General features: G+C 35.0%; 1 protein-coding gene across 1 annotated transcript in view; it reads left to right on the forward strand.

Annotated features, from left to right (window-relative positions):
• The window catches only part of CNTNAP4 (contactin associated protein family member 4), a 291788-nt gene that overhangs the window by 237455 nt on the left and 39166 nt on the right, over window positions 1-15167 (forward strand). Inside the window, exon 16 of the mRNA XM_024233533.2 lies at window positions 14729-14899. Within this exon, the coding sequence (XP_024089301.2) occupies window positions 14729-14899 (171 nt within the window). The remainder of the gene's footprint in view (window positions 1-14728; window positions 14900-15167) is intronic.

Raw genomic sequence — 15167 nt, forward strand, 5'->3', positions numbered from 1 at the left:
GTTCACAGGCTGGTACTGGTCTGCAAATTCTTCGCTACCATTCTGTGAGGAGGAGTACAAAAATATAGAGTATTTCAGAATGACTTCTGCCAGTTGGACAGAGTAATTTATGTCTGTTGGACATAATAGTAATAAAAAATGGACTGGAGATAGTATTTTGTATACCTTTGCTTTTCCCATTCACTTTTCTAGCAATTTACATTTTTAATTTTTAATTTTAAAAATGTAAAATTTTCGTGGGTACATAATAGATGTATATATTTATGGGATACATGAGACATTTTGTCACAGGCATGCAATGTGTAATAATCACATCATGGAAAATTGGGTATTCACCCCCTTAAGCATTTATCCTTTGTGTTACAAATAATCCTTTGTGTACAAATAATTTGTACAAATGTGTTACAAATAATTATACCATTTTTGTTATTTTAAAATGTACAATTACATTTTTATTGACTGTAGTCACCATGTTTTGCCATCAAATACAAGGTGTTGTTCTTTCTAACTATTTTTCTGTACCCATTAACCATCCCCACCTCCTACTGGCCTCCCACTCTCCTTCCCAGCCTCTGGTAATCATCCTTCTACTCTTTGTCTCCATGAGTTAAATTGTTTTGATTTTTAGACCCCACAAATAAATTAAAACTTGCAATGTTTGTCTTTCTGAACCTGGCTTATTTCACTTGAGATAATGACCTCCAGTTCCATCCATATTGTTGCAAATGACAGAATCTCATTTTTTATGGCTGAAATAAAAAGAGGGAAAAAAGTAGATTTTTCTATATAAGTAGTTTAAGATGCACAGCTCTAGGTCAAAGGTTGGGTATGAAGTGGACCAATGGTGCTGACATGGAGCCTGCCCAAGTGTTCTAACTGTAGTTGCAGTATGTTCAGAACCAGAAACAGAGCTTCAGAGTAGAAGCCCAGGCATTCATACACAGGGTTAAACCTGCTTTCTTGACACACAGCAAGAAGACATCTACAGAGACTTTGTGCTACTTCAGTGAATCTTGCAACACAAAGGGAGTTCCTGGACCACCACGGCATCTGGCTCCAAGTCCTTGTCACTCACTCTCCCTACCTGCAAAATCTCCCTAATTCTTTTACCAAACCCTTTCACACTCAGGTTAAAACTCTTCCACCATGATTTCTAGATGACATAGTCATTCTGCGTTCTCAAAACATGTTTAGCATATTACAAAGATATCTTTCTCATACTGGCTTTTAATTATTTTTGAGCCCCTCAAGAGCAGGGTACATTCCTCATTTCTTCTTGTGTTCCTGATAACTGACGTATTACCTATTGCACAAAAGATAATCAATGAATAACAGTTCATGAAATAAAGAGAATGATTTAATATATGCATGTAAAGAAACCTACAGCTTATGAATTATTAGTAAGAGACATGAATACATTTTTTGTTCTATAAGCAATTAAATAAGTAAATATATACTTTTACTAAAAGGAGTTTAGACTCTATTGAATTATTGATTCTGATATAAAAGATCACATAGTAGAAGAATGTCTAGTTCCATCTAAGCCACTTCTCATCAATATGCCTGAAGTTGTAACAGTGAAAGTACTTTCAAATAAGAATATGATTTTAGTTAATATTATTTTTTTTTTACTTTTCACTCAATACAGTGCCTTTATTAAACTGAAATGATTGCCACTTCTTGGAAAATAGATTATTTTATGGTCTATTTTGCTTTGTTTTTTTGTTCACTTGGAAAAACATTTATTACCAACCAATAATTTATATGCAAGAAACTTGATAAATGTGAGGGAACAAAAATTGTTTTTAGTACTTTCAAAAGGTTTTCACTTTGGAACTGGGAACCCTGATAGTTGTCAGGACCATGGTATCCTTTTGGGGGTATTTTATACATATGCATACCTTTAGTTAATTGTCTTAAATATTAATGACTGACTTGATACAAAATCATAACTTTTTTTTTTTTTTTTTTTTTTTTGAGATGGAGTCTCACTCTGTCGCCCAGGCTGGAGTGCAGTGGCGCGATCTCGGCTCACTGCAAGCTCTGCCTCCCGGGTTCATGCCATTCTCCTGCCTCAGCCTCCCGAGTAGCTGGGACTACAGGCGACCGCCACCACGCCCAGCTAATTTTTCTAATTTTAGTAGAGACGTGGTTTCACCATATTAGCCAGGATGGTCTCGATCTCCTGACCTTGTGATCCACCCGCCTTGGCCTCCCAAAGTGCTGAGATTACAGGTGTGAGCCACTGAGCCCGGCCAAAATCATAACTTTTTAAAGCTATATAGAAATACCAAAAAAGCAAGTAAAAAAGACACCAAGAATCACATAACTCAGAAATAATGATTAATATCAATTGAATATCATTCCAAATGTTGGTAGATATCTCTAGTGCAGGGCTTCCCAGTCTCACCACTCTTGACATGTGGGCTGGATAATTCCTCATGGTGGTTGAGGACCGTCCTGTGCATTGTTGGAGCTAAGCAGTATCCCTGGTTCCTATCCAAGAGATGCCAGTAGCATCCTTCTTCCAAATGTGACAACCAAAAATGTCTCCAAACATTGCCAAATGTCCCCTGGGTAAAGAATTGCCCTATGTGGAGAATCACCACTTTAGACAAAATAATTTTAAAAAGAGATTGAGAAATGAACTTATAAAACTTTATTCATTGAAACTGAGAAAGAAAACACCAAATTTAAGCCAAGATGGCTCATGAAATTTATATATCTAACAAAATATATTCAATGTAAGTGATCCCGCTAAACTTACAAAAAAAGATTATGAGCGTTTTAAAAGATTGTAGATCACTACATTTTATATTAAATGTATTTTTAAATTGTAAGCAGCATTTATCTACTGTGAGAAATGGAAAAGCTAGCACTCATTTCTTCCTTCCCTTTCCTTATCTCCCCCTTCCCAGTTTTTGCTAGTTATGCTATTATTTGTATACTGTTACTTTTAAAGGCTAACCACTAGTTCTATTATCCAGTGCTTTTTATTTTGATTAATTTCTTTTTGTCAGGTAGTTGATATTTTACCTTTTCTTTGTCTTTAGAAAGATTCTTGACGGTTGCATTTTTTTAATTTTGTATGTGCTTGAGAATATTTGTTGCCTTAGGATTCTAAAACAAACTCTGATGCTTTAACTTTATATTGTCTATTGGGAACAGCTTAATTGAGATATAATTCACAGCCTATAATTCACCCTTTTAAAAGTGTAAAATTCAATCAATTTTAATATATTTAATCATTTTAGTGTACTACACAGAGTTGAGTAACCATCACCATAATCATTTTGAGAACATTTTTATCACCCCCCAAAGTAGACCTGCTCCCATTTTCCAGACACTGTCCATTTCACACACTCCCCATCCCAGCCCTAAGCAACCAGTAACCTGCTTTTTTTTTCTACAGACTTTCATATTCTGAATATTTCATATAGATAAAAATACAAGATATGTGGTCTCTTGTGACTGACTTCTTTTACTTAGCATCATATTGTCAAGGAGGTTCATCAGTGTTGTAGAATACATCAACAATTCATTCTTTTGTATGACCAAATAATATTCCATTCTGTGGATATACCACATTTTGTTTAATCACTCATCAGTTCATGGACATTTGGGCTGGATCCACTTTTTGGATATTATGGTAAGGCTTCTGTGGACATCCATGTATCCTTTTTTTGTGTGTGGACAAAGGCTTTATTTCTCTTTGGTACGTACCTAAGAGTAGAATTTCCCTACATTTAACCTCTTTAGGAACTGGCGTAATTTTTATGTGTCATGCTGTGTAACCTTCAGTAGTTTGCATATATGATCCCATACTTGTCTGTGCTGAGGAATGCAGTTGTCTTGTCTTCTACAGCTTTTCTAAATGTCTTTTTGGTTGACTATATTTCATTATGAATGTAGGTTTTGTTTTTGAAAAATTTTCTCAAAAGGGCTCTTGTATACTTTATTGTCAGAATTCTTTCGAACTTGAAAGTGTCTGCCTATTGCCTTAACACTTCAGAAGTAAACTAGACTGGATAAATTTTCTTTCTCTCAGAAATCTATGGACAGAGTTCCTTTATTTTATGCCATTGAATACTGTGAAGGAATCTGAGGCCATACTGATTTTTTCACCTTGTATGTGACTTGCTTTTTCTGTCTGAATACTCGAAGGAACAATTATCCTTAAAGGTCACTAATTTAACAAGAATGTACCTGAATGTTGTTCATTTGGTATTACTTTTTCTGGAAATAGAAGTGATGTGATAAAAGGTATACGCACATTTTATAAGTTGTTAAAATTTTTGCAAATGTGGTCTGAATTTCTGCTCTCAGTCAACTGTCTATCTGAGCAAGGCAGTATTTTTAGCTCTTTCGCATTTGAATTTTTCAACCCATTTTATCACATGTATTTCTTTTCAGGTAATTCATTACATTGAAATTTTATGTTTAATCAAAGCACCCTGAAGCCTTCATAGTTAGAAAAGATTGCTGTAAGTTTCTCGTTCCAAAAAATTCTTGAGTCACTGAAGTTAGTTTCTTCATTTTGTCTGCATCGACTAGTACAGCTGTCTGAGAAATCACAGCTGCCCAGAGTGCATTAAATAATCAAAGGTGCAAGTAGGCAATAAATAACTTTGCAGAAGTGAGACTCTTCAACTGGAAAAAGATATTGACTAGTGATTTGGTTAATTTCTCTTTCATTTAACAGAGTTCTCTTCCATTTGGCAGACTACATATAAACCATTAAAAAAAGTGAGGATCAATTCCATTTCAATAGATAATAAAATAATGTAACTTTGTTAGCTCCAGTATGCCTGATATTTCTCCATTATAACATTTTTATTTTAATGTTTATATTTTACTTTATCTTATTGGGTTTATCTTTTTTAATTTCACTTTTTTATGCCCTCCTTCTCTTCCTCTTTTTCTTCTTCTTCCTCTTCTCTTGTCTCTGTTTTTCCTCTTTTCTTCCCTCTTTCCACTTGTGGGAAAGAGCAAGAGAGCAATGAACAGAATAGATAAAAATATCTGTATTCTTGGAGCTTATATTCTCTTGGAGAGAGAGAGAGAGAGAGAGACAAGAGTGAAGTGAAATATATGGTACAGTAGAAGCTGGTAAGGGCTATGAAGAAAATAAAGTTGAGGCAGGAGTGGCGTTAATTTTAAATAGGATGGTCATTTAAAGCTCAGGAAGAAGGTGGCATTTGAATAAAGATTTGAAGGAAACAGGAATGCAAGGCACGTGTCTACCTTTGGAAGAGTACTCTAGACAGAGGGAAAGGCCAGATAAACCACACAGAAATGGGGTGTAGATGGTATATTCATGGAGCAGCCAGATGGTCCAAGTGTTTGGAGCAGAGTGGGTAAGAAAGATAGTGGTAGAAGTCAGAGGGAAACCTGGTGGTCAGATCATGAAAGATTTTGAAAATCCATTTTCAATCTGAATGAAATTGGAGAACATTAGAGAATTTTGAGAAGACGAGTGATATGATCTAACTCAGGTTTTAGTGAGATTAAATAGGGAAAGCTCAAAGCAAGGAAACCATTTAGGGGACCATATCACCAACCCAGCTAAGAAATTATGGTAGCTTGAGTCATGGGTGCAATGGTGGGAGTTGTGGTATGAGTAGAGTTTAAAGGAAAACCAATAAAATTTCCTGATGAATTGTTGTAGTTTGCGAAACTACAACACCAAGTCAAAAATAACACCAAGGTATTTGATCTAATCAATTACAGGGAAGGCATTGGCATTAATTGAAATGGGGGAGATTGCTGCTGGGGTCAAGGAGTTGTAGAGAAATACAAAGAGCCCAGTTTTAGGACATATTAAGGTTGAGATGTCATTAAACATTCAGGAAGAGACGTGGAGTTGTCAGTTTTCAGCATATTTAAAGCCACAAGACAGAACAGCAGGAGTTATTGTGGACGGAGAAATAACAACAGGGCTTTGGGGCAATTAAGTATGGATAAATTGATGAGGTGAAGAGAAAGCAAGAAAGAAGACTGAGAATATATCACCTATGAGAAAAGAAGAGTGTGGGTATCCTGGACTCCAAGTGAAGAACGTGTTTCAAGGAGGAGAGAGCAATCAACTGTGTTAAATGTTGTTAGCTTAAGTAAGATAAAACTGAGAACTGATAATGGCTTTAGCAATGTGGATGTTATAGCGACCTTGGTGATGGTTTGTTTTGTCAAGTGTTTGGGGGTAAAAGCCTGAGATAGATTCAAGGAATAGTGGGAGGAAAAAAATGTGGGAAAATGTAATGGTAAATGGAGGAGAAAGTATGATCACGAGAGTGGGGTTTCTGAGATGAGAGAATTAATAGCATGTCTGTGTTAGTAAGAAAGATCCAGTAAATAAATCCTTGCATTGTAGACAGTTAATTCATTCTAACAGGAGAAAATGCAGAACACAGGTGATGTTGCAGGAAGATGAACAGGTGTGGTGGTGGGTGCTTAGAGGAGGTCACTTCTGTCTTCTGCTCTTTTCTTAGAGATTACTAGAAAAGTTAAAGAATGAAAAATGAGATGTATTATTGGGGAAAGGAAGTGTGAAATAATCCTCTAAGAGCATGGGACAATGAAGGTATGAGGGAAATATAGTGTGATTGCAGAGGAGCATTGAGTGTGCACATTTGGCATCATATTACAGCACATGTGTACTTACCTGTAGTGTTCTTTAAAACCCGATGTTTATACACAGTCCCACATAAGGATTTGTAACTAAGTTCTGTATGCAGGTATCAGGCAATAAGTGTATTACGAATAATTTACTAGTTTTTATTTTCAATTATTTTAGTCTAATAAAATACTTAATTAATATCTAAATGTATTTTCTATACATGGAAAAATATTCAACATGCCAGATTACAAATGGGCTGTAACAGACCAATGTATAGATGTGCCTACTTAAAAACAGTAATGTTTATGCTGTAAAGACTATCAGTGTGCAAATGCAGGAAGATATTAAGAATCCTTCTACTTACTGTTAATTGCCAAGTTAAAATAATTTCTTAAAAGACAATAATCTGAATATCAAGTGACTTTTGACTTTAACCATGTAAATAAAGGAATCGCACTTTTGTTAGTAAATGGCCAATAAGAAGCTCAAAATTCTGATTGGGCACTTAATTATTTTGTTTTGCTGAAATCAGAATCACTCTATCTCATGTTTTTTGAATAAATGAATTTAGTCCTCTTCTCTGATGAATAACTGGACTCAAATTTTATTGCATGATCATGTGTGTTCATGGAGGACATCGATCTTGGATTGACCAGATTTACCTTGAATTTATAATATGTTCTCCTTTTATATTAAATGATTGTCACTTGTTAATTCAGAATAGGTTACTTCAAATAGAATAAGGATGTCATGCTTGGAAGGCTCTCTCGTCTGATGCCCAACTCCACACCTCTTTGTTGTCACTCTGACCTTCATAGGAATGACTGAGGGATAATGCAGTGGCAAACTTAGATAAGTGTTACTCATCTCATTTACTATTTTATATATTCTCTTACATCTAGACTAAAAATAATTGGATGTTGCTCCAAAATTCTGTTCTTCCAGTTTCTTCTAAAATAAAATTATATGTGTGTATGTCTTTGAATAATTAAATACACAAGTCTATTTCTTTGCTATTAATATCAAAACAGTTTTGCACAAAACTAGTATAAGACTAATGACAAGAAATATCTTCTTCAGTGATAGTTTGTAAGATCTTTTGATTATAAAAACAAGTTCTGCTCTGCCTTCATAAGAGGAATTTTCACTTTCCATTTGCCACATCTATCTTATTGTATGTGCATATGTGGGGGTGGTTAGGGGGTGTTTATGGAAACATCTATGAACAGCTTTGTTCTCTTTTATATTGCTCTGCAAACCACAAGCTATAATTATCTCCAGCCAGATTTTATTTTCTTCATTTTTATTTTGCTTATATTGATTCCTATTGAGGTTCATAAATAGTTGAAAACAATAATAGATTTGCTAAAAAGAGGGACCAGTGAATTATGAAACCAATACATAGGTTATTGTGTTCTGATAATGTAACATATAATTTAATCTTAGAATTTTATTTCTGTTAAAATCTATATTTTTCAGCTTAAGATAATTCATAAGTGTTTAGAAGATGCATTGATTACTAAAATATTCTTCACATCAGCATTTCAACATTTAAAACATTTTTTACTTTTAAGAAAAGGCTTGTTGGAATTTTATATGCGCATTAAATTTCCTATAGGGCCAGGAATCTAAAAATCTAAAGATTTTTTAGACTTGACATCGAAAGCACAATCCATAAAAGGCTAAATTGATCAATGAGACTTTATCAAAATGAAATTTTACTTTGTGAAAGCTTCCATGAAGAGGAAGAAAACTCAGGCTACAGACTGGTCAAAAAACAGTTGCAAACCACCTATCTGAGAAAGGACTAGTATATAGAATATATGAAGAATCCTCAAAAGTTGACAGTTAAAAAAACGATTAAAATAGGGTGTTATGGACTAAATTGTTTTCCATAACAAAGGTAGTTGAAGCCCTAACCCCAAGGTGACTATATCTGAAGATAGGGCCTTTAAGGAGATCACTAAGGTAAATGAGGTTGTAAGGGTGGTGCCCTAATTCAATAGGACCAGTGTCCTTATAAGAAAGAGACACCAGAGACCCCGCTCCCTGTGCTTACTCAGGGGAAAGACCATGTAAGGTCACAGGAGGAAGGCAATCATATCTGCAAGCCAGGAAGAGAGGTCTCACAAGAAACCAATCCTGCCAGCACGTTGATCTTGGACTTTTAGCCTCCAGCACTGTGAGAAATAAATGTCTGTTTCTTAAGCCACCTGACCTGTAAGATTTTGTTATGGCAGCCTGGGCAGACTAACACAATGGGCAAAAGACGTGGAGGGAGGTTCAACCGAAGAAGGTATACAGATGGCAAGAAAGCACATGAAATGATACCCAGCATCATCAACCGCTAGGCAAATGCATATTACATCCTCAATGAGACACCACTTTACACCTCTCAAAAGGACTAAGATTTAAAAAAAGAAATAGTGCCAACACAAAATACTGGCCAGTATATTGAGAAATTGGATCACTCATGCATTGCTGGTAGGAATGTCAATGACAAAAGCACACTAGAAAACCGTTTAGTAGTTTCTTTTTGTTAATTTTCTATTTTACTTTAAGTTCTGGGATACATGTGCAGAATGTGCAGATTTGTCACATAGGTGTATATGTGCCATAGTCGTAGGCTGCACCTATCAACCCGTCATCTAGGTTTTAAGCCCCGCATCCATTAGGTATTTGTCTTAATGCTCTCCCTCCCCTTGCCCGCCACCCCCCGACAGGCTCCAGTGTGTGATGTTCCCCTCTCTGGGTCCATGTATTCTCATTGTTTAACTCCCACTTACAAGTGAGAACATGTGGTGTTTGGTTTTCTGTTTCTGTGTTAGTGTGCTGAGACTGATGGTTTCCAGGTTCATCCATGTCCCTGCAAAGGACATTAACTCATTCTTTTTCAAGGCTGCATAGTATTCTATGGTGTAGATGCACCACATTTTCTTCACCCAGTCTATCATTGATGGGCATTTCGGTGGGTTCCAAGTCTTTGCTATTGTAAATAGTGCTGCAATAAACATACATGTGCAAATGATTTATAATTCTTTGGGTCTATGCCCAGAAATGGCATTGCTGGGTCAAATGGTATTTCTGGTTCTAGATCCTTGAGGAATTGCCACACTATCTTCCACAATGGTTTGCAACTCTCATACAATCCAGTGATTGTACTCTTGGGCATTTTCCCCAGGGAACTGGCAACTTATGTTCACATAAGAATTTGTACACAGATGTTGACAGAAGCTTTACTGGTAATAGCTGAAAGCTATGTAGGTGTCCTTCTGCAGGTAGATGGTTAAATAAATTTTAATACATCCATACCATGGAATACTACTCAGCAGTAGAAAGAGATGAACTATTGATACAGAAAACAATGTGGGTAAATCTTCAAAGAGTAATTCTGGGCCAGAAGTGGTGGCTCACGCCTGTAATCTCAGCACTTTGGGAGGCCAAGTTGGGTGGATCACCTGAGGTCAGGAGTTCGAGACCAGCCTGGCCAACATGGTGAAACTCCGTCTCTACTAAAAATACAAAAATTAGCCAGGCATAGTGGTGCGCACCTGTAATCCCAGCTACTCAGGAGGCTGAGGCAGGAGAATCGCTAGAACCTGGGAGGCAGAGGTTGCAGTGGCCAAGATTGCACCATTGCATTCCAGCCTGGGTGACAGAGCAAGAATCTGTCAAAAACAAAAATGAGTAATTCTGATTTTTTTTAAAAGCAAGCCAATCTCAAAAGACTGCATATTTTATGCTTTTATCTGACAACATTCTTGAAATGACAAAATTATAGAAATGAGGAACTGATTAGTTGTGCCAGGAGGTTAAAGAAGGGGTAAGGAGGGAGGAAAGCGGGTTTAGCTGTGGCGATAGAATTGTTCTGCATCTTAGTGTCAATGTCACTATCCTGGTTTTGACATCCTACTATTGTTTTGTAAGGTATTATCCTAGGGGGAAACTAGATAAAGGGTACATGGAATCTTTCTGTGTTATTTCTTACGCCTGCGTAAGAATCTACAAACATTTGGAAATAAACATTTTAATTAAATCCATATTTCTGGCTTATTTCTTTATGATTATTAAGCATTCAGAAAGACTAATTTGAATAGCAAATGATTCCTTGCTTTGGCATTTCTATATTTCATTTTATTTTGCTTTTAAGAAAGGTAGTATTAGCATGTTATATGCATTTTGATTTTAAAAATAAAATGTATTACCTTGGAAAAGTGTTTTTTTAAATACTGTTCTTTTATAAACAGCTTTATTGATATGAAATTCATATATTACACAATTCAGTAATATAAAGTGTGCTATTCAATGGCTTTTAGTATATCCACATTGTGTAACAAGGACCACACCAATTTTAGAACATGGTCATTACCCTGAAAAGAAACCTTACCCCTCTGAGCCACTGTTCTCCCTCAATTGCTCCATCTCCCTAACCCTGGGAAACCACAAATCTACTTTGTCTCCGTAAGTCTGTTTTTTTTTCAAAAAGGAATTCTATAAATGTTTAGTACATGTGCACAATGTGCAGGTAACTAACCTGCACATTGTGCACATGTACCCTAAAACTTAAAGTATAATAATAATAAAATAAAATAAAAAATAAAATAAAAATAAAATAGAATGCTAAAAAAATAATTATTTTTAAAAGTACTTATAGTCCTAGCATAGTACTAAGTTAATTTTCCTAAATTGACTTCATTTTTAACTTTCTGTATGAAATTCAATACTTAGTACATCTTCCTCTTTTACGTGAATGACTATATGGATTTGTTCTTTTATATAATTTACTTATCTCCCCCAGATGCATTTGCTTATTTTCTAAGAGTAATAAAAACCTAAGGACTTGTACCTTCTCTCCTCTAAAGAAAATTTGTGACATTCCAGAGCCAAAGTCTCTCTATCACTCTATGGAGGGAAGGAGGAGAGAGTGTGCCAGGCACCCTCTGTAAGTCCAAGCCTCATAATTTTCCTAAATTGACTTCATTTTTAACTTTCTATATGAAATTCAATACCTAGTACCTCTTCCTATTTTACGTGAATGACTATATGGATTTATTCTTTTATATAATTTACTTTATTCTGGTAAGATAAAAGGTAGGGTTTCTAGAAAATTATTATTTAATTTATTTATTATTTTTTGATGCAGAGTCTCATTCTGTCATCCAGGCTAGTGTGCAGATGCGTAATCTCGGCTGACTGCAACCTCAGCCTCCCAGGCTCACGTGATTCTCCTGCCTCAGCCTCCTAAGTAGTGGGGGTTACAGGCGTCTGCCACAATGCCTGGCTGATTTTTGCATTTTTAGCAAAATTTTTAGTAGAGACAGGGTTTCACCATGTTGGTCAGACTGGTCTCGAACTCCTGATCTCAAGTGATCTGCCCACCTCAGTCCCCCAAAATGCTGGGATTACAGGCATGAGCCACCATGCCTGGCCTAAAAAATTATTCTAAAATCTCTAGAACCCTATATTGAATTGAATTGACAATGATGTAGTTTACAGAATTTTATTTTTACTTTTTTATGATTGTTATTTAAATTTTTTCTAGATACATAATACTTATGCATATTTATGGGGTACGTGTGATATTTTGTTACATGCATAGAATGTGTAATGATCCAGTTAGGGGACTTAGGATATCCATCACCTTCAGCATTTATCATTTCTGGGAGTTGGGAACATTTGAGTGCTTTCTCCTAGCTATTTTGAAATACACACGACAATGTTCTTAACTGTAATCACCCCAGTCTGCTGTTGAACATGAAGCTTATTCCTTCTGTCTAACTGGAATTTTGTATTCATTGCCCAGTATTTCTTCATCTTTTCCCCCTCCGCCATTTCCTGCCTCTGGTTACTATCATTCTCCTCTCTCCCTCCATGAGATTAGGGAATTTTAAACCACCTAATCCATAGAATGCTGTCTTCAAAAGCCTGCAGCTTCTGCTGCCGCCTGCCTGCTGAGCTCTGTTTCCTCCCTCTCTTTTCCCTTCCTTTCTCTGAGGTGGCCCAGATTCTGGTGGGTGTCTCTTAGCACGGTGGGTAAAGGGCTGGGATACCACATGCCATTAACAGTATTTGATCATGGAAATATTGGCCTTTGCTTTCTTTATAATTGTTTTGAATTAGCAGCAATTTCTTAACCCAATAAAACTTCCTTACCTCATTTTCTACCTTTTGTGAATGTATAAAATAAGATCTCCTGACTAAAAGAAATATACATTATTATGTATATGAGAGTGCTGAATATGCCTAAAGTAATAAATTGGTTTCATTGCTATAAAAGCATTCATGTACAGACAGCAGCAATTCAAAGAATTGTTCATCTGGTTCAAGCAGTTCCTTGAAGCCTTCTATATGATGCTTTATTGAGTTAGTTATGATATAATATGAAAAAATAAATGTTATATCATAACATTACCTAATTTAAACCTTTAAGTAATTATGAATGTTCCTCTTTCTAATCAGACAAAATAAGATTTAATAACATTCCATAATGTGAAGTTTATTTTTATGTTAATATATAAGATTTAAACAAAAAGGCATCTAATTCCTTCTGAAAACAGATCAGCTAGGAACTTCTAAGAATGCAAATGTGTTGTTATCCCTGACTTGATATTTTACATTTTCTTGCATTTATTTTTTCCTAGAAATCCGAAGGTCTAGTATAGGAATAGCTGTAAAAGGGACATAAGGAATAGGCTTGTTGTAACTCTGATAATATATGGTTTCATTTGACTCTGGGAGGAAAAACTTTAAAGTAGATTATTAGTTGAATAAATTCAGCTCTAAAATTGTCCACACACAAGCTGAGAATTGACTTTTGAATCAGATCCACAAGAAAAACAAACAAAAATAGATATAAGCATTATTTGGTCTAGAATTTATACAAAGTAAATTAAAATTTAGGAAACATGTATAAGCAAAGTCAAGTTTGTGATTTTTAACTCTGTAGCTTGGTATCTGTTCTCTGCTAACATAACGAACTGTTGTTTTGAAATTGCTGTTTTCCAACATCAGAGGATCAATACATCTTTCTTCCAGGAAGGTAATTTAGATAGAATTTTATCCAGTGTAGGGAATGTGTGTAGAGGCAGTTGCTTAAAACTAAAGATGTGTATTTGTATTTGATGTGCAGAGAACTTGCTAGTGGCAGCAGACAATACAGAGTTCGTTTCTCTGATTTTACTCCTCATCAACCACATGTATCCAGTCAGATTTCACTCCTGTCAGTTCATGCTGTTGCATTTATATTTGATTTTCCATAGTTTTTGCTGTATATTGTTCACAATATTTTTTCAAAAGGAAAGTTGTAGATATGAAAAAAGGAGTGAGAAAGTAAAGATAAGTGGTATTTGGGCAGCAATTATAATTAACTTTATAGTCTACATTTTTTTCAGATCTCTTAATTTATATCCCAACCTTTTCAACATTTTCTGCCTATTTTGAGCATTTGTAAACATTTTGAGAATACTTTTAATTTGCTGTTCATCTACTTCATTCTTATTGGCAAAGTAAGAGATAATTTTGAATAAAAAGAGCATTTTCATGAGAATGTCAGCTTGGACAGAGTAAGTTGTTTATTGGTTTGTAATTAGATGAGACTATTTAGAATGCCGGTCTCAGTTTAGAAAATCACAAGGCCCATTAAAGAAAACTGTTTATGTAACTCTGTGAAGTGTGTGTGTTAGAAGTGTTAGAACAAAAAATACTGTGAGCTTCTCTGGGGTTTTTGTTTAAAGCAGATGTTTTAATTTTGAAGTTATAAAAGATTGCCTATTTATCAATGTTTGGCAGATCGTATAATATCACTTTGCTGGAGGATATACTATTGAGGCTGAGGACATTTGTTTCATATAAAATATAACATTTATTTTAGACCATTTCTGTAATGATCATTCTTACTCTTTATCGGAAAAAATCCAGGATTTCAATTCCTATAAAATCTTTTATGATATGCTCATATCTTGTATACTACATAGTTGACAGAAAAAAAGATTTGTATAAATAACTTTTTAAATAGCAAAAATGCTAAAAATAGGAAATGTAATTGTCATTCATTTTATTTCATGAATTTGTTTTCTTTTTGAAATTTTTTTCTTTTTTTTTTGGACAAAACAGGATCATTTTGGAATTCAGCTTCCTTTGATACTGAGGCTTCATATCTTCATTTTCCTACTTTCCACGGAGAACTTAGCGCGGATGTGTCTTTCTTTTTTAAGACAACAGCTTCATCTGGGGTATTTTTAGAGAACTTGGGGATTACTGATTTTATACGGATAGAGCTTCGCTGTAAGTCTCCTTTTCCAGAGAAGTGTATGAGATTCTATCATTTAGTAGTAAATCTTTTAACTGATTTTTAAACTACTCATATGTCTACTTTATCATCTGATTCTTTTCATTGCGCCCCTTTGAAAAACTCAATAATATTAACTTATCCTGTTTGTAAGAAAATAATTTGATACTTAACATGTGATAATTTGGGAAAATAACTGGTAGTTACTTGTACCAATTTAAATGCAGTTTTAATTTCAGTTAATTAAAACTAAAATGCAATGTT

The sequence above is a fragment of the Pongo abelii genome, chromosome 18, assembly GCF_028885655.2.
Source record: "Pongo abelii isolate AG06213 chromosome 18, NHGRI_mPonAbe1-v2.0_pri, whole genome shotgun sequence".
NCBI lineage: Eukaryota > Metazoa > Chordata > Mammalia > Primates > Hominidae > Pongo > Pongo abelii.